The sequence below is a fragment of the Hemiscyllium ocellatum genome, chromosome 25, assembly GCF_020745735.1.
Source record: "Hemiscyllium ocellatum isolate sHemOce1 chromosome 25, sHemOce1.pat.X.cur, whole genome shotgun sequence".
Taxonomy (NCBI): domain Eukaryota; kingdom Metazoa; phylum Chordata; class Chondrichthyes; order Orectolobiformes; family Hemiscylliidae; genus Hemiscyllium; species Hemiscyllium ocellatum.
In genome coordinates this window covers 10,270,702-10,296,632 of record NC_083425.1, presented here as the reverse complement: position 1 = coordinate 10,296,632, position 25,931 = coordinate 10,270,702, and the positions used below count along the sequence as shown (strand labels likewise).

The 25,931-nt window shown below is 46.7% G+C and overlaps 1 protein-coding gene across 1 annotated transcript in view; it reads left to right on the top strand.

Annotated features, from left to right (window-relative positions):
• gcgra (glucagon receptor a) overlaps window positions 1-25,931 on the top strand; it is a 100,386-nt gene that overhangs the window by 62,266 nt on the left and 12,189 nt on the right. Inside the window, exons 3-11 of the mRNA XM_060844770.1 lie at window positions 4,022-4,118; window positions 5,631-5,738; window positions 6,689-6,810; window positions 7,728-7,834; window positions 8,489-8,642; window positions 18,674-18,833; window positions 19,734-19,794; window positions 23,934-24,003; window positions 24,107-24,195. Of these exons, the coding sequence (XP_060700753.1) occupies window positions 4,022-4,118; window positions 5,631-5,738; window positions 6,689-6,810; window positions 7,728-7,834; window positions 8,489-8,642; window positions 18,674-18,833; window positions 19,734-19,794; window positions 23,934-24,003; window positions 24,107-24,195 (968 nt within the window). The remainder of the gene's footprint in view (window positions 1-4,021; window positions 4,119-5,630; window positions 5,739-6,688; window positions 6,811-7,727; window positions 7,835-8,488; window positions 8,643-18,673; window positions 18,834-19,733; window positions 19,795-23,933; window positions 24,004-24,106; window positions 24,196-25,931) is intronic.

Here is a 25,931-nt window from a genome sequence, read left to right as displayed (position 1 = left end):
AAATGCAGGCACAGTGGCTGGGTCTCCCTTTTCATTTCTGTTGCATGCTGCTGTTATTGTTGGAAATGTGGTTTACGGTGGGGTTAATCCTTGTTAGAGTTCAAAGAGCACAGCCACTCAAGGACTTGTGGTTGAATAGAGACAGATATTGCCTCCTCACCTCAAGTTGTCACTCAACCCACCCCCTTCCCCACCCTCACATCCCGGATCTCCCGTTGGGATTTGGGCCCCCTCGCTCTTGCCAAAAGCTACCTTGCTGCGTCGACATGGTAACGGAGGGAGATTCCAAGAGGACGAGGGAGCAGATGCCAACTGCCTGTGGCCTGGCGCTGAGAGTTAACATACAGCAATGAAAGGCAAATTCACAGAGCTGAAGTAACTAAACAACACGTATCTAAAGAGCACCCTGGACATGATGAAGCATTTTAAGGAGTTTTCCAGGAATGCTAGCAAGCAAACCATGACAATGAAAGAGAAATAACATTAATATAATGCCTTTCGTGACATTGGGATGCTCCAATTCCAGTGAAATGGAATTAAAATGCAGGAATCAGATTCCTGATGAAGGGCTTTTGCCCGAAATGTTGATTTTCCTGCTCCTGGGATGCTGCCTGACCTGCTGTGCTTTTCCAGCACCACTCTAATCTAGACTCTGGTTCCCAGCATCTGCAGTCCTTGTTTTTACCTAGTTCATTAATCAGCACTTAAAGAAGCAGTTTTCCCAAATCCTTGGCATGGGGAAAGAAAATAAAAAAGAAACAAAAAACATACAGCCTCTAATTGTGTCAGGAATCTATTCCGTGATTGGCTCGGTTCTTCAAAATGTCTGACCAGGTCTCCTAATGTTGGCCTGAGAAAAATCAGCCCTTTCCTGAAGAAGGGCTCATGCCCGAAACGTCGATTCTCCTGCTCCTTGGTTGCTGCCTGACCTGCTGCGCTTTTCCAGCAACACATTTTCAGCTCTGATCTCCAGCATCTGCAGTCCTCACTTTCTCCTGAGAAAAATCACTTCCTATTGTCATCTTATTTCATTGATGCACTCGGACACTGGAGAGACAGTATGGCGAAGGAAGGATAGAATATAGATATATTAATAAATTAGGTCAGTTCTGTGAAGGTCTTTTTTCATTAAAAAGCTCAGAAAGTCATTCTGTAACATCCAGAACAGGACCTGAAGAAACCAATCCCCTCTTCCACCACCACCCCCACCCCCACTGCAATCTTAATATATAAGATGTTTACACTGAGGAGATTATGACTGGCAGAGTAAACTAACACCATTATTGGGTTTGTTTTGACTTCAGAGCGCAATATTCTTTTTTACTTCAGTAGAAAAATTCCAGAGTTCAGTTGAAAAGACAGAATAGCTTCAATGAGGAGGGAAAGCTAGGTTTTTTAATCCCAGTTCAGCTCAGGGAAACCAGTCACACCAGAAGGAATGAGTTATTTTTAAGTTTTCAAAATATTTTATTTTTGATGCTTTTTTAAAACTCAGTCGCAAATATATTAACATTTTTCTAAGTTTGTACAAATATCTGAAATTAAAAACGATAAGCAGCAGAATAAATCCACTTTAGACACCAAGTTACAGTTTTAAATGCAAATAAAATTTTAAAAATAGACTACATTTCACACATGCATACGTACCCACACGCACAGCAACACGTCACATTTTACATTCAACACCTCTGCTGATTCCACACTGACAGTAGGCTCTTGATAGGAGAGAGTGAGCACTGCAGATTAGATTCCCTACAGTGTGGAAACAGGCCCTTTGGCCCAACAAGTCCACACCGACCCTCTGAAGAGTAACCCACCCAGACCCATTTCCCTCTGAATGATGCACCTAACACTACGGGCAATTTAGCATGGCCACTTCACCTCACCGGCACATCTTTGGACTGTGGGAGGAAACCGGAGCACCCGGAGGAAACCCGCACAGACACGGGGAGAATGTGCAAACTCCACACAGATAGTGGCCTGAGGCTGGAATCGAACCTGGGACCCTGGAGCTGTGAGCCACCATGCCGCCCTATGCTGGAGATCAGAGTCGAGAGTGTGGTGCTGGAAAAGCACAACAGGTCAGGCAGCATCCAAGGAGCAGGAGAATCGATGTTTCGAGCATAAGCCCTTCATCAGGAATCAAGTAGGCTCTTGATATCAGTGCGGCTTTAAAGAATGCCATCAATGTAAGTAACCAGCACACATGCTTTCCAAAGAGGCTGCTTTGCAATGGAATTGAGTTCCATTCTGTGAAGCTACTGCACCAAGGATACTTGTATTGAGTCTCCGATATGTCAGAATTGAGAACACTTCAACCTTCAGAATTGTGAGGGGTTCGTGATTGCAGACTTGGGAAAGGAATCGCAAAATTATCTCCGTGGCCCCCGCAAGGCAAGAGCCCAGGAGGCAATCAGTTAGCTCCAAACTTAGAGTTGAGATTGGTGTCTAATTTCTCTGGCCTTGAGTCCCTGTAATGGATTGTGTTGGGAAATAACTTGAAATTTTGTTTTGCTGTTTGCGTTTGTTTCATTCTGTGTTCTATTGTTGAGGAACATCTGCAGCCTCATGTGCATATTTTTCAGTCACATTCGCTACAAACAAAATTAGGAAGTATGATCTATCAAGCCAGCTTTCATACAGGGAACTGATTTGTCCAGCATTGCCTTGAGCTGAAATTGTAAAGAAATGGATAAGATAGAAGCTGGGAGGTTGTTTCCATTGGCAGGTGAAACTAGTGGAAAGGGGTATAGCCTCACAGTAAGGGGGGGGGACAAATATAGGACTGAGTTGGGGAGTAACTACTTTACCCAAAGGGTTATGAATCTGTGGAAATCCCTGCCTAATGAGGTTACCTCGGAGAACGTTTATAGGCAAAGTGATTGATTTTTGACCAATAAAGGAATTATGGATTATGGAGAGTGGGCGCGTCAGTGGAGCTAAGTCCAAGCAAAGAATAAAGTCCTTACAGTGTCAGATCAGGCCATTCAGCCCACAAAACCCTCCAAAGAGCATCCCACCCCACCCCCGTAACCTTGCATTCCCCATGGCTAACCAGCACACTACAGGTGATTTAGCATGGCTGACCCACCCTAACCTGCACATCTTTACACTGTGGGAGGAAACCCACACAGACACAGGGAGAATGTGCAAACTCCACACGGAGAGTTGTGCGAGGCTGGAATCGAACCCAGGTCCCTGATGCTGTGAGGCAGCAGGGCTAACCACTGATCCACCATGCCGCCTTGCTATGTTGGTGTGAAGATCAGCCATGACCTTAATGAATGGTGGAGCAGGCTCGATGGGCCAGATGGTCGACTCCTGCTCCGTGTTCCCACCTAAGAACAAAACCATCAGCCTCCCTCCTGGTGAACCTTCCATCCAGATTGACTTGACATCCTGTTGGGATACAGACAAAATGCATTTGCTCATCCTGAGACACCCACCAGTCTGGGAGAATGGAGCAGATGTGAACGATAATTTCAAAGCTCAAAATTGCAGCAATTTGTCAGCAAAATTACATGATTAACGTCATCATCCACAGTGTGGGATTTTCTCACTATTTCATGTTCGCATTCGGGCCTACATTAATCCTTTAGACAGGCCATGGTCAGTGAATTCTCTGATCCTGTTTTCCCAGTGTGTGTTCCTGAGGGCTGCACAATGGCCACCCCAGGTTGTTCCTCAGCATGGCGTGTGTTTAGGGTATGCTGGGCTAACGTTCCACAGCCATTCTCTCACTAGGAATGTACGGCATGGAGTTTTGTAGAAGTCTTATTTTTTTAGACTAATTTTCTAGGCTAAAGGTCACAGGGTATTAAAGAATTGATTAGAATTGAAAGAATTGAGGAGCCCACACTTGTACCAGATCCAGTCTGCCAATGGTACCTGACAGAGGGAGGGTTATCCTCCCATACCTCCCCTCACTGTTTTCACCCTCTGTGCCTTTTCTCACTTCCATATGAAGATACATGGAGCGTGGAAGCATTTACAATGTTCTGCTGTCATTACTGTCTTCCAGGGAGCGTCCGTTGAAGTCCTAGAGAACACAGTGGAAAAGTGGAAAAGATATTCTGACGAATGTTTCCGAAACATGTCCCGGACCTCACAGCCGAAAGGTAGGATGACCCCCTCCCCATCCCCCCAATCCTTCCCCTCCCCCAACAGCCCCACTCCCCAACCTGAACTCCGAGTTGTGATATAGTTTGAGGACTCAGGCGGAGACTCCTGGGTTTGTGTCTCTGGGAGGAGGGGTGGAGGCTGGAGGAGCTGTTACAGGATGCTGAAAGCCTAATGGGGCACATCACCTCCCCAGCCTGGATAGCCCAGCCTTCCCCATTTCCTTAAACTGCCACCCCCCCCATCCCCCTTTGGGAGTACATGCCCCACTTTGATTCCATCCTCTGTTTCCATCCAATGCCTTCACAGCATTCTCCTTTTCCACCATCAGAATCACTAGCATCATTTGTTGTGAAGGGTAATAATAACTAATGCAAATATTATAATACTGGATTACAGTAGTTGCTATGTGTCTTGCCAATCTTTCACACATTGGGACAAAAGACCAACTTGAAGCATTTGCACCAATCTTCAGCCGAGTGGATGATCCATCTTGGGCTCCTCCAGTGGTCCCCAGCATCACAGATACCAGTCTCCAGCCAATTTGATTCACTCCACACAATATCAGAAGAACACGTGGATGCACTGGATACTGCAAAGGCTATGGGCCCTGACAACATTCCAGCAATTGTACTGAAGACATGTGCTCCAGAACCGGCTGCACCCTTGGCCAAGCTCTTCCTGTACAGTTACAACACTGGTATCCACCCGATGATGTGGAACATTGCCCAGTACACACAAAACAGGACAAATCTAACCCAAACCATCGCATCAGTCTACCCTCGATCTTGATGCAGCAAGAGCCTGGGCAATATCCAGGCTTGAGCTAACTAATGGGTTCACGCAAATACCAGGCAATGACTATCTTCAACATAGGGGGAGGATCTGTGTTATTGGCCACTGAATCAACATCCTTAGGGGTTACCACTGACCAGAACCTAGACTAGCCAAGTAAATACAGTGGCTGCAAGAGCAGGTCAGAGGCTAGGAATACTGCAGCAAGTAACTCACCTCCTCACTCCTAAGTCTACAAAACACATCCACAAGGCACAAGTCAGGAGTGTGATGGAATACTCCCCACTTGCCCTGGATGGGGGCAGCTCCAACAACACTCAAGAAGCTTGACACCATCCAGGATAAAGCAGCCCCCACTTGATTGGCACCACATCCACAAACACCCACACCCTCCACCACCGACGCTCAGTAGCAGCAGTGTGTACTATCTACAGGATGCGCTGCAGAAATTCACCAACGATCCTCAGACAGCACCTTCCAAGATATGAACAGCCCCCTACAAATGTCAAGGTCTCTTGCTTCAGGTTTCCATGTTGACTTTTCCACGTGCTGCAGGAAGCAGGTGAGGCCAAAACATTGAATGTTTTCAAGCAGGCGACAGGTCTTGTTCTGAAGGTAAGAGATTCGAAGATATGGAGGGGGGAAGCAGAAACAGGGGCCGGAGTTAACATCAGCTTCCATCTGCAAACCTTCTGTCTCGTATGTTTTTTCGGTAGGTGTGGTGTGTAACCGAACCTTTGATAAGTATGCCTGCTGGCCCGACGGTCTCCCAAACACCACTGTGAATGTCTCCTGTCCCTGGTACTTACCCTGGTATAATACAGGTAAGAGAACATGCTGAGAACATACTGTGAGCTCCTTTGATTTATAGATTTGCAGCGGGGATGTAGCATTATTGAGCCATCCAGTGCTAAAGAGGCCCTTCGGCCCATCGGGTCTGCTCTGACCTTCAACCTCATCTAGCACTTGGCCCACAGCCTTGAGGGTTATAATGTGCCAAGGTACTTTTTAAAGGATATGAGGCAATTTGTCAGCAAAGCTCGGGACATCAATGGCCAATCTGTGTCATCCATGCATTTGTCCTCTCGGATCACAACACACTCTCTCTCAGCATGGATTAATGCCCCTCTTCTTTGTTTAACTTATCAACCATATTTATGCTGTTGTTTCTCAGTAACTCACACATGTAGGAGTTTGCGATACTCTCCTTGCGCTAACCGGTCACTCATAAACACAAAGTGCAGAACATTGTGGCTGAATTGTGAGCTTACCCATTTAATCAACTCATAGAGTTATAGAGATGTATGTCATGGAAACAGACCCTTCGGTCCAACCCGTCCATGCCGACCAGATATCCCAACCCAATCTGGTCCCATCTGCCAGCACCCGGCCCATATCCCTCCAAACCCTTCCTATTCATATACCCATCCAGATGCATGTTTCAGCCTCCATCACCTCTTCTGGCGGTTCATTCCATACATGTACCATCCTCTGCGTGAAAAAGTTGCCCCTTAAGTCTCTTTTATATCTTTCCCCTCTCGCCCTAAACCTATGCCCTCTAGTTCTGGGCTCCCCCATCCCAGGAAAAAGACTTTGTTCTTTTATCCTATCCACGATTTGATAAATCTTTATCAGGTCACCCCTCAGCCTCCAACGTTCCAAAGAAAACAACCCCAGCCTATTCAACTCTCCCTAAAGCTCAAACAGTTTTCAGTCTTCCGGTGTCACCAGAGTTTAATGCAAAGGAGGTGATTAATGTCTCTGTCTTTTACAGTGCAGGATGGCTTTGTGTTCAGAAAGTGTGGACCTGACGGTAACTGGGTGATGGAATCCATTAGACACCCCTGGAGGGACAGTAGCCAATGCAAAGATGACCCCAAGGATGACCGAGCTCAGGTAGAAGCACGGATATCCCAAGCACCGGAACGATCGAGTAATTACAGGAATCGCAGTGGGTTTTGCAAATGTGTGTACAGGGGGCAGCAACACGTTACAAGACAGTGACAGCCCCACCTATGCCAGTCCTGCTCCAAACTTTATTTGTTGAGCTAAAGACATGAAATATTACACCAGGATTTTAACAATACTGCTGTTTAGCTAGGAAGTGGTAGACAGTTAATCTAGACACCCAGGTAATGTTCTGGGAATACAGATTCAAATCCCACCATGGCCGATGGTGGAATTTGAATTCAATAAAAAACTATGAGTCTCAAGATGGCCATGAACCACTGTCGATTGTCGGAAAATCCCATCTGGGTCACGAATGTCCTTTAGGGAAGGAAACTGCCATCCTTACCTGGTCTGGCCTCCATGTGACTCCAGACCCACAGCGATGTGGTTGACTCTTAACTGCCCTCTGGGGCAATTAGGAATGGGCAATAAATGCTGGCCCAGTCAGCGATGTTCACATCCTACGAATGAATAATAATTTTAAAAAGCTGAACTTTGAGTCATATTTTATAGAAACAGTTCTAACCCTGCACTGTGGAAAAGGAGTCAGGAGGTGGGGGTCTCGGACTTGAGTTTCAAGGAGCTAGTAACAGCTCAGTGGGATGAATGGCCTCTGTACTATGCCTTCCTGTATTATATTCTTAAGTTTCCACACCCACTTTTTTGTATTGATTTCTCAGATATTCCCTGATCTCCATCCATCATTCCAACATCAATCTCTCGACTGTTTCATCAGAATGAACAAGAGTGGCCTCTTGCCCACATTTCTGTACCGAACAGTTCGGGGGTTCCATCTGGACATCACTGAGCTGCTGTGCGACCCATCATGCCTTTGTTAATCGGTATTTTCTGTCACTTTTCAGCAGGAACAGGGGAAGATATTACATGGCTTCAAGATAATGTACACAGTGGGATATTCGCTGTCCTTAGGAACCTTAGTGTTGGCCCTGGGAATTCTGGTGGGATTTAGGTAAGAATATTCTTTGGTAATGTTATCAAATATTGAACTGCTGTTAACTTGACCTTTCACCTTTAGTTCTCTGATCTTTCATTTCTAATTACAGTGCACTCACTTTTCACCTCTAATGTGCTAACGTCGCCTCTGACCTCTCACCTCTATCCAGGCCAGAGAGGCGGGTCAAAGTTGACCCATTCCCTCTCCAAGCTCATGCCAAGTGATTCCATTGCAAAGAGTGCTCATATATTCTGCTGAGTGGTCAGCCTACACCAAGAGATGCTGGCCTGTTGTGGTGCAGTGGTATTGCCCATTCCTCTGGGTCAGGATGCCGGGTTCCAAGTCCCACCTGCTCCAGAGGTGTGTCACAACAGTCTGAAGGATTGCTTAGAAAATATTTTCACCAGGAGGTGTGACCGATGGGGAAAAAGTCAGGATGGGCCGTTGAAGATGTTCTGGTGTTGGGGCAGAGTGAGTGGGGTCTAACTCCTCATCTCATTGCTCTACACCCAATCTTGCTGTTCATGTCAGAGCCCAAAACTGGGGCAACATTCAACTTCCCCTCAGCACAAACCTCACAGGATCAAATACCCCCTCCGCCAATATAAAACTTGTCTGACCCACGGCTGAATCCTGCACGGTTCCTAATCATCTCTATCTCTCCCCCAGGAAGCTTCACTGTATGAGGAACTACATCCACATGAACCTGTTTGCCTCATTCATCCTGCGAGCAGTCTCAATCCTCATTAAAGACGCTCTTTTCAAAACGCAGTACAAACAAATCACAGAGGATGTTGACATTAAAGTCTGGTTTAACAATGAGGTAGGTCCTCTCTGGTGATTCTGTGCTGCTTTGAAGGAGTAAGCACTCACTGGTAACAAGATCATTGGCCACCATAGTTTTTTTTACTCAATCCTTTCTTAGGATATCGGTGCCACTAGCAAGGCCAACATTTATTGTCAATCCTAGCTGCCCATGAGCTGGGGTGGCACGATAGCTCAGTGCTACCTCACAGCACCAGGGTCCTGGGTTCAATTCCAGCCTCAGGTGACTGTGTGGGGTTTACACATTCTCCCTGTGTCTAGGTTTCCTCCCACAGTCCAAAGATGTGCAGGTCAGGGTGGGTTGGCCATGCCCATAGTGTCTCAGGGATGTGCAGGTTGGCTGGATTCACCATGGGAAATGCAGGGGTACAGGGATTGGGTGGGAACTCTTTGGAGGTTGCTAAATGGCCTGCTTCCCCAGTGTAGGGATTCTAACTCAGTGCCTTGCCAGGTCATTTCCGAGGGCAGTGAAGAGCCCCCACATACCTGTGGGTCTGGAGTCCCATGGAGGCCAGGTCAGTTCAGGACGGCAGATTTCCTTCCCTAAAGGACATTAGCAAAGTGGATGGGTTTTGACAATGGTCACCATTAGGGTTAGCTTTTAGCTCCAGAATTTTGTTGGATTTGAACTCCACCCTCTGTTGAACTGGGATTCGAAACCCACCTCCCTCATCTCATGGACATTACCCTGGAGCCTCTGGATAACAGGTCCAGTGACCTTAAAACTACATCACCACCTCCACTGTGATAGTACAGCAGCCGTGCTCCGCTGGGGATCGAGACTGCCTGATGAATCGGAAATATTCATGTCAGAAAATTTTCCAGCCAGTCAGGATTTGGGAAGTGTACATTATCAGAAGCATGTTACATGGGCCAGTGCATTTCTGGGCCTATTTGGTCCCTTCCCCCATTTCTAATTAAGGAGAGGGAACAAGAGAAAGACTTATGAGCTGGATAAACTACTTTGCTGTTCTTCAAATCCTTTTGACAATGGTCCAGTGTAGTTATCCCAAGGATCTAATGATTAGTGAACCGAACAGTATGCTTAGTTCAGGATTACACGTGAGGTTTAGTCCATAATTAGGAACTGAACAGTCTTGATTGAATTCTGTTTCCCATCTAGTCTAGCCCAGGTTTAATGACAGACTATTAAAATGTTGGTGGAGTTTTTTCAGGAACTGCCCAGTAGTGGGAGCTGATGTCTGGTAAGGTAACCGTCGGCTCGGGGGGTGTGGGGGTGTGTACATTTTTCTGAGAGTCTCGCTGTTGTCCATCAGGGTCCTGCCTGAAGTGATGCTGGCTTGTTCCCCCAGGCAGTCTCAAAGACCACGGCAAGAAACTGACCTGAAAATTGGCAAATCTTAAAGATTGGCAGCCAGAACACCGAATGAGTGACTGAATGATTTTACCGTCATGTGTGTTTTACAGTGAGAAACACAGCCAAATACGGTGAAAAGCTTTCGTACTGTCACCACGACGTGGCACCATTTTGATTAGTTTAAGAATAAGAGAAAGGTTTAGCTCAAAAAGAGACCATCGCTCCTGGTCATGCTGCAGCAGTGCGACAGTGTTGTCCATTGGTTTGCACATCTTATTAAATTAACTCCATTTCAATGGAGCAGTTTTAACGAATTGCCCTCATTGGGATACAGGGGCCATTCAGATTTTACAGCCCACTGGGCCTCACTGTTACTGAGGTCAGCAGGGGGTCAGACAGGGTGAAGAAGAAATCCAAGGGGCTTCGCTCTTGCTGTGGGTGAGCTTGGGGTGGAATGGGAACTTAACTAAGCAAGGCAGTGCCTGGCATCAAACTCTGCTGCCCAACCAGCTCAAGGCGAAAGTGAGGACAGCAAAAGCTGGAGATTAGAGTCCAGAGTGTGTTGCTGGAAAAACACAGCAGGTCAGGCAGCGTCCAAGGAGCAGGGGAATCGACGTTTTGGGCAAATGCCCTTCAACTGAGGAAGGCGATGTGGCTGTGGTAGCGACTCTGCTTCAGGATGTGGCTCAAGAGCTTCAGGGCTGAGGAGATGACCTGGAGGGTGCAGTGAGAGAGAGACTCACTGAGGTCATAGAGTCGTAGAGATGTACAGCAGGGAAACAGACCCTTTAATCCAACCCGTCCATGCCAACCAGATATCCCAACCCAATCTAGTCCCACCTGCCAGCACCTGGCCCATATCCCTCCAAACCCTTCCTATTCATATACCCATCCAGATGCCTCTTAAATGTTGCAATTGTACCAGCCTCCACCACTTCCTCTGGCAGCTCATTCCATACACGTACCACCCTCTGCGTGAAAAAGTTGCCCCTTAGTTCTCTTTTATATCTTTCCCCTCTCACCCTATACTTATGCCCTCTAGTTCTGGACTCCCCCACCCCAGGGAAAAGACTTTGTCTACTTATCCTATCCATGCCCCTCATTATTTTGTAAACCTCTATAAAGTCACCCCTCAGCCTCCGACGCTCCAGGGAAAACAGCCCAGTCTGTTCAGCCTCTCCCTATAACTCAAGTCCTCCAACCCTGGCAACATCCTTGTAAATCTTTTCTAAATCTTTTCTGAACCCTTTCAAGTTTCACAACATCTTTGTGATAGGAAGGAGACCAGAATTGCACGCAATATTCCAACAATGGCCTAACCAATGTCCTGTACAGCCACAACATGACCTCCCAACTCCTGTACTCAATACTCTGACCAACAGAAAGAGGAGGAGAACTTCTTCAAGGTAAGCATCCTTGGAAGAGGCTTCGCAGTGAGGTTAAAATCAACCTGGAGGCAGTGAGGACTGCGAAGGCTGGAGATCAGAGTCGAGAGTGTGGTGCTGGAAAAGCGCAGCATGTCAAGCAGCATCCGAGGAGCAGGGGAATTGACGTTTCAGGCAAAAGCCCTTCAACTCCAGCTAACCAGCTCCTGCTGAGCTGTGTAAGGGAGCCACCCAAACTGCCCTGTGCCCACCTCACTCAAGTGGCCCCATCCCCTACCCTGGACTCCCACACCCACCTCTCCATCAGCCCTTCCTTTACACATCCAGTTCCTTGATCCAGGGATTTTGGGGAGGGGGAAGGGTGGAGTGTTGTCCTTCCATTAGTGACCACAACCTTCTCAGGGGCACTATTGAGAGCAAGAGCAGCCAGCATCTGATTGGCCAGCAGCCTCTCTCATTGGCAGGAAATGCCACCCCCCCACCCCCAGTCTCTCTCACACAAGGCAGGTGGGTCACTACCCAGCCACTGCCTGATCGCTGCGTCACAAACTGATGTCGCTGGAGAAAGTGACAGAGGGTCTCCCAACAACAGACAGGACCTCGCCAACCTCTCAACAAGGTAACACCTGAGGCTCCACCCAATCCTGTGAGATTCCCACCCGGAGAGTTTGGGTTAAAGCTACGGGTTCCCTTCCATGGAATCCCAGTCCAGATGCAGAGCTTCACTCACTCAGACCCACCACCCGACGTTGGAGCACTCACTTCCTGCAGGGTTTCCCCACCCAGTTTGCTGTAGCTGGAGTGAATTTGATTCGGCCTCTGAACACACACGGTATTGGGACCTGGACCGCTCATCAATCCGAGAATGAGGAAGTGTGGGCCACTGACAGTCCTCAGCCTGGCGGAAATAATTGCCAATTTAGAATCATAGAATCCTTATTGTAATGGAACAGGCCATTCAGCCCATCAAGTCTGCACTGAGCCCCTCCACCCCCCCATCCCCAGCCAAAGCAACCCAGACCACCCCATCCCTGTAACTCTGCGTTTCTCATGGCCAATCCAGCCTGACCCGCACATTTTTGGACTGTGGGAGGAAACTGGAGCACCCGGAGGAAACCCACACAGACACGGGGAGGATGTGCAAACTCCACACAGAAACTGTCGCCGGAGGCTGGCACCGAATTCAGGTCCCTGGCGCTGTGAGGCAGCAGTGCTACCCTGCTTGTGGGACAATTTAAGGAGAAGGAAAGTTGTATGATTGGCTGTAATCTCCAGCTGTACCTGGAGGCTCTCTGTTTCTGAGCTGCGTTGACAAAGCAGCTTAGTCATCAGTTGTGGGGAGTGTTGCCCATGTCCATCTTTCTCCCCCATGGCACCAGGCTCTGTCCACCTTCTCAGGGGCGCTATTGAGAGCAAGAGCAGCTAGCATCTGATTGGCCAGCAGCCTCTCTCATTGGCAGGAAATGCCACCCCCCACCCCCAGTCTCCCTCACACAAGGCAGGTGGGTCACTACCCAGCCACTGCCTGATCGCTGCGTCACAAACTGATGTCGCAGGGCCATCTGTAATTTCTGAAAAGGTTAATGCAGTGCTCACTAATGATCCTAATCCATCACTGAACTCCACTGTGTTGGAGATAGTCTTAGTTCCTCAATATACTGGACTGCCTCTCCCACTGACGACACATCTTTCATAACAGATTCCTTGTACGTTTTCCCATTGCTTGCAACTATACCCCCTTTACACATGTTCCCCGCAACAAACCAAGTGCATTAACTAAATCTGTTTCCTATTAATCTGTTGCATTGTCAAAAACAATACTCTTTGGTAACTTATAATGTCACACTGGCTCCTATGTTAACTCAGAAACTGTGTAGTTATTTTCCAAAAAGAAACTTCCTTAATAAAATTTGAAAAAAGACATTGCAAGGTACTTTAACTTAAAAATGACTTGAGAGTGCAATAAAATTCAACTTGAGCATGTTTAAACCTTTGATGTCACACCACACTTCCAATTCTCTTGATGTTTAAATTAGCACTCCATGTCAGTCATGAAGTCTAAGGACATAATAGTTCCAATTGCAAATTCCAGAAAGTGCAATCAAATTAATCTTTCTCTGGATGCGTTTTGTCGGATTGAAACTCCAATTGGCAAGTCTTCGAGGTGCTCCATTTCAGGATCTGGCATTAAACTGAGACGCCGTTAAAGATATGGAGCAGCCAGGGAACTCTTCTTGTTTCCCAGCTCATGCTAACCCTAAACTAAAATCAGGAAAACAGGACCATTGTCATCTTGCTGTTATTTGGACTCTGTGGGAATTCTCTAGGGAACGTAGAGGGGTAGCTGATGGAAAATGGGTGTTCTGAGATCAAAGCTAGTCCGCACAGTGTTGGGCAGAGTGGAGGCAGGGATTTACCCAACCATACCTGAGCATGGAGAGTGTGTACCTACACTGGTTACCAGGTCCCATCTCTCGCTGCGGATATTCCCTCACCTTGTTGAACACCTAAGTAGCGATGGGAAAAGCAGGATGTACCTGATGGATTTCAATCCCACTCCCATGGGAAGGGGTTTAACCATCTTGTGAGAATTTGATTTGAGCGGGTACATGGGACAGTTTTCACATCCCGGCCTGAGTTTGCCCCCTGCCCCTGCCCACTCCTGCCAATTCTCAACTGGGCAGTGGGTGAAGTGGGGTTCAGTCTGTCTTCCCCATCGATCTAAGCCCCGACATTCTCTTACACATCCTGACCCTGTGCCCTTGATTTCCCAGTTAATACCAGTTGATAACAACTGGAGCACGCACTTTGACACACTCAGCTGACGCAATATTTACAACATGAACAGCTCCTTGTTGTTTCTGACAGCACAGAAAGAGCTGAAAATGTGTTGCTGGTTAAAGCACAGCAGGTCAGGCAGCATCCAAGGAACAGGAAATTCGACGTTTCGGGCCAGAGCCCTTCATCAGGAATCCGTAGGCAGGTGCTGAGGAAGGAGATGTGGCTGTGGTAACGAGTCTGTTTGAGAACGTGGCTGAAGAGCTTCTGTGCAGAGGAGATGACCTGGGGGGTGCAGTGAGAGAGAGACTCACTGAAATCCTTGAAGAGGGAGGAAGAGAGCTTCTTCAAGGAAGGCATCCTTGCAAGAGGATTCGCAGTAGGTTAAAATCTTCGAGTAAAAAGTGAGGTCTGCAGATGCTGGAGATCAGAGCTGAAAATGTGTTGCTGGTTAAAGCACAGCAGGTCAGGCAGCATCCAAGGAACAGGAAATTTGGGCTCTGGCCCGAAACGTTGAATTTCCTGCTCCTTGGATGCTGCCTGACCTGCTGTGCTTTAACCAGCAACACATTTTCAGCTCTGATCTCCAGCATCTGCAGACCTCACTTTTTACTCTAAGCACAGAAAGAGACCATTCTTCTCCATTGGTCAAAGCTGGGGCTTATGCTGCACACAAGCCTCCACCCAGGGCTCTTGTAGTGCGATGGTAGCGTCCCCACTTCTGGGCCAAAAGAAAATCCAATAGAATTTGTATTTAGTGTTTTGGTGACATTTAGCCAATGAAATGATCCATTTCGGGGTATAAAACCGGACATTTTGATCAGTTAGGGGAGAACTGCCAAGCAAATAGTACTCTGAAAGGTGCCTGTCCAGAAGAAAAGTTGTGCAGCAGAAGACCACAGAAGAGACTGTCCAAGAAAACCCAGAGAAGAATCGACAGAGCTGACTGGTTTTGAAGCATGTTTTTTTTTGTAAATCTAAATCGGGTTTTTTTGTTGGACCAGTATTGTAGAGTGGGAGGTAAAGGATAGGTTAAAGAGAAAAGAATTGTAAAAAGTTATTTTAATGTTCTCTGTTGGACTTGAAGTAAAAATTAACAATCTTATTCTTTAAATAATGAAATATGGGATAGTTCTTTGCCTCTTGAAATTTAACGGATTATGGCGCAAGATGAGCTTCTCTATGTGTTGGGTTTAAATTAGCAGAGGGGTTTATCCAGTGTCATAACAAGTAGTTACAGGTTTGAAACGTTCTGTTTAAGGACCTTGATGAATTTCTACAGTGCATTTTGAAGCTGGTCTATAATGCTATACTGTGCATTGGTAGTGAAGAGTGTGAATACTTGTGGATGTGGTGCCAGTCAAGCAGCTACTTTATTGTGGATAGTGTAGATCATCTTGTGTTGTTGGAACAACATTCATCCTAGGCTCGTAGGGAGAATTCCATCATATTCCTGATTTGAATATGTGGATTGTGGGCAGGCCTTGAAAGGTTAGATGAGTTATTTGAAGCAGGATTGCTAGCATCTGTGCTAGCATCATTTGTGGGTGGCACGATGGCACAGTGGTTAGCACTGCTGCCTCACAGCGCCTGAGACCCGGGTTCAGTTCCTGACTCAGGCGACTGACTGTGTGGAGTTTGCACGTTCTCCCCGTGTTTATATTAGATTACTTACAGTGTGGAAACAGGCCCTTCGGCCCAACAAGTCCACACCGACCCGCCAAAGCGCAACCCACCCATACCCCTTACCTAACACTACGGGCAATTTAGCATGGCCAATTCACCTGAGCCGCACATCTTTGGACTGTGCCCTCTATGTCTGCGTGGGTTTCCTCTGGATGCTCTGGTTTCCTCTCACAGTCCAAAGATGTGTGGGTCAGGTGAATTGGCCATGCTAAATTGCCCGTAGTGTTAGGTAGGGGTATGGGTGGGTTGCGCTTCGGCGGGTCGGTGTGGACTTGTTGGGCCGAAGGGCCTGTTTCCACACTGTAAGTAATCTAATCAGAGTTCTAATCCCATCCACCACGGAGGTGTGTCCGAACAGATTCGTCAAAACTCTGTAACTTGCCTCCCACCCTTTGAAGGACTCACCCTCACGTCTCAACCACCCTTTTGCTGCAGCAGGTTCCCCAGTCCAGCCACTCTCTGGGTAAAGGCATTTCACCTGACTGCCCTTTTGGATTTGTGGATTGGTTATATTGCTGTCCTTAGTCTTGGTCTTCCACAAGTAGAAACATTCTGTCTAAGAAAAAAACCCAAAATCAAAGTTATCAACAACTTTTGTTGCCTTGACCGTCTCTATCGAGTTAGTTCTCTTTTCCGAGAATGGAAGCCGCCCCCCACCCACCACCAAATGTACAGTCTTTTGTGAACGATACGGCCTCTCAGTTTCTGTAGCGTTCCTGTGAATCTGTTTCTGAGTCCATTTTTTGTTGGAGACAGGAAGTGTTTATGGTTCAGGGTGGCTGAAAATGTGTTGCTGGTTAAAGCACAGCAGGTCAGGCAGCATCCAAGGAACAGGAAATTCGACGTTTCGGGCATAAGCTGATTCCTGATGAAGGGCTCTGGCCCGAAACGTCGAATTTCCTGTTCCTTGGATGCTGCCTGACCTGCTGTGCTTTAACCAGCAACACATTTTCAGCTGTGATCTCCAGCATCACGGTGGCACAGTGGTTAGCACTGCTGCCTCACAGCGCCTGTAGACCCGGGTTCAATTCCCGACTCAGGCGACTGACTGTGTGGAGTTTGCACGTTCTCCCCGTGTCTGCGTGGGTTTCCTCCGGGTGCTCCGGTTTCCTCCCACAGTCCAAAGATGTGCGGGTCAGGTGAATTGGCTAAGCTAAATTGCCCGTAGTGTTAGGTAAGGGGTAAATGTAGGGGTATGGGTGGGTTGCGCTTCGGCGGGTCGGTGTGGACTTGTTGGGCCGAAGGGCCTGTTTCCACACTGTAAGTCTAATCTAATCTAATCTGCAGACCTCATTTTTTACCCGATGGTTCAGGGTGGGCTAAGTGAGGTTCTGTACAAGTTTGACATCTCTTCTCAACTCTATCCTCCCCCAGCCCCAGAAACAAACCCACATGCTTCCTTTCATCTTCTTGTGGCCTCACTGACCTCTGCCTGTTTTCAAGTTTAACCTCAAATCCCGTGGCTCTTCAAACTCATTGGGACATTTGTTTTTGTTGGGATTATGAGACCTCCTCACTCCTCCTGCCTGAATCAATGGGCTCACACTGATCTATCTCACCGTTCATTTCGTTCTCACACATGCTGTACATTCGCATGCACACTGTACAGTCATACATACACATTGTACACACACAGTACACTCACACTGTACACTCACACATATTGTACACACACACACTATACATTCATACACACTACGCACACACTGTACACACAGACATTGTACACACACATTACACACAAACTATATACACACACTGTACACACACTACACTCACGCTGTACAATCACACTGTACGCACACATACACTGAACACACACACTGAACGCTCACACACACACTGTACACACACAGTGCACACACGCGCACACTATACACCCACACATTATACACTCACACGCACCCACACTGTACACTCACAAATACTATGTACACTCACACACATTGGACACACACACTATACACACACACATTGTACACTCACACTGGACACTCTCACACACTCACACATACTCTGTACACTCACATGTACTGTACACTCACACTGGATACTTACACACACATTGTACACACACACACTGTGCACACACACTTTAAACTCACACATTGTACACACACACTACACTCACACTGTACAATCACACTGGACGCACAAGCACATTGTACACACACACTGTGCACACACACGCACACTGTACACCCACACACTATACACTCACACGCACCCACAGTGTACACTCACACACACTGTACACTCACACATACTGGACACACACACACACACACACACACACACACACACGTTGTAGACTTACACTGGGCACTCACTCTCACACACTCACACATACTCTGTACACTCACATGTACTATACACTCACTCACACTGGATACTCTCACACACACATACTGTACACTCACACATACCGTACACTCAAACACTGTACACTCACACACTGTACACTCACACACACAATACACTCACGCACTGTACACACACACACTGTACACTCACACCCACACTGTACACTCACACACTGTACACACACACAGTACGCTCACGCACTGTACACTCACACTATACACTCACACACACTGGACATTCACACATGCACTGACACACGCACACATTTTACACATTGACACATTGTACGCATACACAAACATTTTACACACGATGCACACAAAATTGCACACACACACACACACACACTCTTACATACACTCACATGCACATACTACACATTCATACACTTTTTATACACATCCATTGTGCACACACATGTGCGCAGACGCACGCACACACACTGCTGCACCCATTGAGTGTTGAACGGTCTAACCTGCATTTCTGTCTTTCCAACAGACTGCAGCAGGTTGCAGAACAGCTCAAGTGCTCATGCAGTACTGCATCGGGGCGAATTACTATTGGCTGCTGATTGAAGGGATCTACTTACACAATCTGCTGGTGATCGCCGTCTTCTCTGAAAAGAGCTACTTTAATATTTATTTATGCATCGGCTGGGGTAGGTGGTTCAGTTCACTCCTGCTCATTGTTATCTGGGAACAGGGATTAGCCAGTATCAGTCAGATCTCCATCATGACCATTTCCAACAGACCCCAGAACTTCCAAAGGAATCAGGGTTGGATCAGTGGATCATGCACTGACAGGTGTCTCCAACAACTAGAGTTACAGAGATGTACAGCACGGAATCAGACCCTTTGGTTCAACTCATCCATGCTGACCAGATATCCTACCCTAATCTAGTCCCATTTGCCAGCACTTAGCCCATATCCCTCCAAACCCTTCCTATTCATATACCCATCCAGATGCCTTTTAAATGTTGCAATTGTACCAGCCTCCACCACTCCCTCTGGCAGCTCATTCCATACACGCACCACCCTCTGTGTGAAAACGTTGTCCCTAAGGTCCCTTTTAGATCTTTCCCCTCTCACCCTAAACCTATGCCCTCTAGTTCTGGACTCCCCGACCCCAGGGAAAAGACTTTGTCTATTTATTCTATCCATGCCTCTCATGATCGTATAAACTTCTATAAGGTCACCCCTCAGCCTCTGACACTCCAGGGAAAACAGGCCCAGTCTATCCAGCCTCTCCAGGCTCTCCCTGTAAGTCAAATCCTCTGACCTTGCCATCATCCCTGTAAATCTTTTCTGAACTCTTTCAAGTTTCACAACATCCTTTCTATAGGAGGGAGACCAGAATTGCATACAATATTCCAAAAGTGACCTAACCAATGCCCTGTCCAGCTGCAGTATGACCTCCCTACTCTGATGATATGAGGAAAGTGAGCTGTGAGTAAAAAGCACACACAGAGGCATTGTTCTGGGAGCACACTCTCTTCTGAAAGGATTACCAGTTTGACATCACAGTAACCCAAGTTGTACTGTTTTCTGTTGGCTTGCAGGAGCACCGGTGTTATTCGTTGTTCCCTGGGTGGTTGTCAAGTATTTATATGAGAATACTGGGTAAGTTGACCCCATGGCATGAATGCTTGGTTATGAAGCCTGAGTCCTTTTCTCTGATAATACTTTAAAAATCTTATTTTGTCCTGGACTTTTCTTGAAGAGAGTTCATAAAGGCAGAGGTACTGAAGAGTCTAGGGAGTTTGACAGTTTAACAATGGCAGGGGAGTGGCCAGTTCTCCTGGTTCAGACTTTTATTTTGCTGTAGCAGTACAGGATATCGGAGTCCTGGGGAGTTGCAAGCTTCGGAAAACGATCCCTCCAACTTTCTCTGAAATCTCTCTCAATGCTGTTCCCTCCTGCCTGTAAGAATCTGTGTTTGACTTTCCCTTTTTGCCAAGGGTTGTGTTTATGGGATGTTGCTGTATTGCAACAGATAATTAGTGTTCGTTACTGTATCAGGTCAGTTAAGTTTTACAATAAGATAAGTTATTCTAAATTTCACCTTTTTTTGTTCGCATTTCAGCTGTAGTGTTTAAATAAATTCTGTTTTGCCTAAATCCGACTGGTTTGACCAATTTGAGACTTTGGAGAAGATTTATAGCTCAGATTTGACTAGTTGTATCACCCTGGAATATCCACTTCACAAAGCAAATGGTAGGGTCTAGGCTACCTTCTGGAAATATTTTGAGGGGGGGGGGGGGAGGGGGGGGGGGGGGGGGGGGGGGGGGGGGTGGAGGTGGAGGGGGTCTGGCCTAGTCCATAACACCTTTTTCCCAACTCCAAGGTGGAAGGGGTAAGTGCACTGGCAATCAAGCCATCCCACTTCGCAAGCTTCAGACATGGGGAGATGACCAACTGAATGACCATGATGGCCCATCTGCCATCCAGCACAAAACAGACTCACACTAGGTTTCACCAAAATACTTGCTGGGCTAGTACAGACACAATGAGCTGAAGGGCCTCTTTCTAAGTTATAACATGATGTAGAAGTGCTGGTGGACAAAATCAGAATCACATGATACCAGGTTATAGTCCAACAGGTTCATTTCACGTAACAAAGGAGCAGCGTTCTGAAGGCTTGTGATTTCAAATAAAACTGTTGGACTGTAACCTGGTATTGTGTGACTTCTAACTTAAAATGATTTGCAATTAACCAATACCATGTAAACTTTAACTTTATCACCTTCAAACTCAAACATTCATCTGCATATAGGACAGATAGGTCACACAGCTCTGCAGATTGATGGAAAATAGGTTTTAAAAAAAAAACAAATTCTGTGGAACAATGGTGGAATAAGATTACTTTCTTACTGTTTTATTTTTGGTTTCTGGCAATGATATCATGGTGTTGACCACAGTGCAATAGAAAAGCCTCGATTTGACAGCTGATCAGTTGGACCTAGGGCTCTGCTTGCGTTAGAAATTCTTCTTTTCAGGGTCATTGAGTGTTTAATTTTTTGGTGAAAAAGAGTGAAACCTGATATCTCTACTAGGCTTTCCAGAGTTCCGATTTCAACTGGACTGAGATAAACAGTGACTTAAAAATTTCAAGATTATCACTCATCAATTTTCCAAAGGCACTTGCTCACAGTTTGTCTGACAGTCTTGAAATAACAACACAGAGGCCGGTATCCTGTCACCAAGTCACCCTTTATTCACCAGCGCGCAGTGGACTTTGACCAACCAACTCAGAGCCAGTCCCTAGAGTGAGGGGAGACTCTGAATCTCCTGTTTATATCTGTCAGCCAGGGCTCCCTGATTGGGGTTGTTAAACTGGGCCAATCAGGGATCTTATACTCAATGAAATCCATCCGGCCCTGGTTCCAATTACTATAATTTGAACGTTTTAAGTGCAGCTTCTCCAACTGTAAGGTGACCTTGTGTAACCAATAAATGAACACTGCATAGTTCTGTTTCTGACCTTAGAGTTGCCAAATGAACCAGAGCTGATAGGCTCTCTGTAACACGGCAGTGTCCATTTTTCACAAAAGGCTGAAATTGCTGGGGAAACCCACCAGGTCTGGCAACCCCTGTAGAGGTGAAAACGGCAATTCGAGGCCTGCAACTCTTCTTCAGATACTGCCAGACCTGCTGAATTTCTACAGCGAGTTTTGTTTGTTGTTCCAGCATTCGCAGTTCATTGTTCTATTTCCATTTTTCGCAGTTTATTTTCCAAAGAGACATGTGCAGTCTTTAGAAGTGCTAAAGCCACCTACAAATGCTCTCTTATTTTCTGCAGACTATTTGAAGGATCAGTCGAGGCTTGAAGCCTGAGTGTATGACAGTCATTTTGTTTTATTATTCTGACGATACTGCGGCTCTGTGAGGTGTCCTTTCTTTTTTACAAAGAAAGGTTGAGAACAAGGTGCCAATCTGTCTACTCAGAACCAATAATGTAAACTGCTAGTGAGGCCTTAGGGCTTTTTAAAAAGTTGAAACAATAGAAGCAGCCTGAATGGGTGGGATTAAGCTCCCAGGATATTTAGTTTTAGATTTTCAGTAGCAGTGGCTAGAGACTTGAAGTTGGGTTTGGATGCTGCTGTATGCCTTTCCCTGTGGCATTCTCTCTCAGAGTTTTCCCTAGCTGGTCTTTCTTCCAGGACTGGAAAAACATTGCCTGTGAGGCAATCTATTTTACTGAATATGCCTCTGCCAAGAGTGTGTTTATGATGGGATGTTGATGCTTGGTAGTTAAAAAATCTATTATCCCATTAAATTTTCCAATAGAGTTAATTTATTTCAATTCTTTATTTTGTTGTATTTTAACTATAGTGACAGAATAAAGTATGTTTTGCTTCACAATTGGTAGGTTGACCAATCAAATTGCACCCAGAATGCAGCACCTCGCACTAACCTATAAAAGACGAGAAAGTTAAGGTCTTGCCTAACCTCTTAATATATTTTGAGGGGGTTTGGTCTGGACAATAACACATTATTTAACCCATTTATCTCATAAACTTGATCAGCGATGTTATTATGCACTTCTATGGTAGGTGACCCGGGGTAGGGGCACAACCACTGCACGACAAAGCTCTTATGGAGCGTGAGTGCTTCACTCAGTGCAGTGATGACCATGTCAGAAGGGGAGCACAGAGTGTCCCATTCCATTAGAAAAGGTTGACTCTAAACATGTCGCCCACAATGGGGAGTGCTGAGTGTGTATCCGTTCACTCTGAGATTATATCGGGGATTCCCACACACACATTCAGCAATGGTTACAATCCTGGATGGATTTGGTTTCTTTATCGTGGGGTTGGGGGATGGAGTGAGGCTGGAAGGTTGGGAAAATTCTTCCTATGAGAACATATCCAGGACAAAATCTGGCCATTCTGCCCCAAGGGTCTCTGCTGGTGTAAATGGTCTACCTTTCTTCATGTCATGCCACCAATGTGTTCCTGTCTCCCTTCTGAACTCAGGCAACCTCAGTGAAGTGATGATTCTCTACAAGAGCTTTGTGGTGCTGTGGTAGTGTCCCTATCCCAAATTCCACCTACCATAGCAGTGCATAATAACATCTCTGACCAAGTTTATTAGAAATGTGGGTTAAATAATATATTATGGACCAGACCAACCGCCCCCCCCCCCTCCCCAATATATATTAAGACCCCAAGACCCTAACATTTGCTTAACTGCCCTTCCAACAAATAAAGGAGCAAGTCAAGGAGTTGAATCCTCGACCAGAACATTCTAGATAGGATTAATGCTCAAAGGGATCAGAGGCCCACAAATCTCCAAGGGTTAGGAGTCTTCAACACACTTACCCTCTTCCATTGCCCACCCAGTGCGCACTCGGGGAACTGATCCTGGCTGAGGTCAGTCATACAGTCACTCAGGACAGAATAGGGCCCTTCATCCCATCAACCTATCTGTACTAACCCCACTATCCAGCACCAGGCCCACAACCATGAATGTTATGACATTTCCAGTGCTTGTCCATGTGCTTTTTTTAAAAGTTTGTGAGGTTTCCCACCTCAGTTATCCCCACCAGATTCCTGTCACTCTCTGGATATCAATCCTAAAGGAAAAGTATTGAGCAATCCTCATGCATTTCTGTATCAGGTCAAAGTTTCATTGAGGCCTTGTGACGGTGACAGAGCCTGGGAGTTAGTGTTGATAGGCTAGCTGTATGGAAGCAGAGGAAAGAAGTGGGAGAGTCTGTCTCTGATGTTCAAACTCACCGACACCTTGTTTACCTCCAGGTGTTGGACAACAAACGAGAATATGGCATACTGGTGGATTATCCGCTCTCCTATCCTGCTCTCTATACTGGTACAGTGGACAATATTTCACCCCATGTCCAAGATTTCATTGTCAAAATTCAAAATGCACCGTCACATTAATTCTTGTGGCCTCTTGTTCTCTTATCTCCTAGATCAATTTCTTCATTTTTATCAGAATTATTCACATTCTTGTGTCTAAACTCAGAGCTCACCAAATGAGGTACACAGATTATAAATTCAGGTAAGACTCTCTCTATAGTCTCTCAGGTTATCTTCCCCGTCCTGTATCTCCCCTCCATCCGCCCATCAGTCACATTGCTTCCTTTCCCCACCCCTTTTCTTTCCTCCTGTTCTCACGCAACTCCCCCTCCCCTCCCTCCCCCCCCAACAATGTGGTTTATTTTTAATCTTTAGGGTGTTGAAAATGAGGCGTAATAAACATGGTGACCCAGGTGAGTAAGGCCTTTAAAACAGAAAGCATCGTTCTCGGGCCTGTCTTTAGTGGGGACAGAATTAAAAAGTTGAGAGGTGACATTTAACTTAGAATAGAATCTAATCCCTACAGTGTGGAAACAGGCCCTTCAGCCCAACAACTCTACACTGACTCTCTGAACAGTATCCCACCCAAACCCATTCACCTACTACTCTACATTTACCCCTCAGTAACACATCCCTGAACACTGTGGGCAATATAGCACGGCCAATCCACCTAACCTGAACATCTTTGGCTTTTGGGAGGAAACCCGCATAGACACGGGGAGAATGTTCAAACTCCAACGCAGACAGTCACACAAGGCTGGAATCGAACCTGGGTCCCTGGTGCTGTGAGGCAGTAGTGCTAACCACTGAGCCACCTTACCATCCTTTACTCAGTCTGAAAGTGGTTGAGGGCAATGTTTTCCAGAAGGTATTGGCTATAGATGTCGGGGCTAAAGGGTGTAGACAGAACGTGGACCAAGTTATGGAGTTGGATGACCAGTCAGGATCATAATGGATGGCACAGTAGGTTTGAAGGGTCAGATGGCATTCTCCTGCCCCTATCTCACCAGCCACTTTCTATCCCCCCCTCTCTGCTCCAGTTTGTCTCTCAATTCTTCATTCTCTTCCCCACCTCTCCCTTGTCTCCCTCCTTTCTCCCCCTCCTCCCCTTCCCTCCTTCCTATGTCCCCATGGTGGTGATTTCTCAAGCAGAGAGTTGCACAGTTGGACAGGAGTGGGATAGGTGTGTGACCCCTCCCTCAGAGCCCCCAATGGGGGAATGCCTCTGCTCCTCAGTACAGTGACAGTGGAGGGTGGGAGGGTTGGGTCTATCCAAGTGATGTTGAATCTGCCGCTGTGGAAACTGAAGCATTTCAGACATTTCGAGACCCGCAGCCGTCTGTTGAAAGAGTTACAGGATGGTTTTCCAATCCTTTGGCTTGAGATCCTGTCACCCTCACTCTAAGTGGGCATGAGATTGTGTGTGGTACACCCCCTTTGGGCATCGTGCCCAGGTTTGGCCTGCCAGTTGCCCCATGCCACTTCCGTGGGGACCTGCTGAGGAGGGAGATGTGGAGAGCGAGCTGACACTAGGTGGAGAGCCGCTTGTCAGGCAAATGGAGAGCCATGGCCAAAGGGCCAGTCCTGAACCACCAATGGCCACAGCTAAAGCATAGAGGGTTAAAAAAAAAGCAGTCATGTCAAATTCCTGGGGTTGACAAAAATCTGCCCTCACTTGAACAGAAAGGGTGATGTTCCCAGCAACTGATGTCAGTGAGTGGAGTCTGGATGCTTCGGTCTGGACAGTTTGTCTGAACGGTGCAGTCTGGGTGGTGGGTGTGGACGCCGTGTCTGGACAGTGCAATCTGAATGGTGAGGCTAGGATCTAGTGAGTGAAGTTGGGATCCGGTTAGTGAGCGCTGGGATCTAGTCAGTGAGGGTTGGGATCCGGTCAGTGAGGGCTGGGATCCGGCCAGTGAGCACTGGGATCCGGTCAGT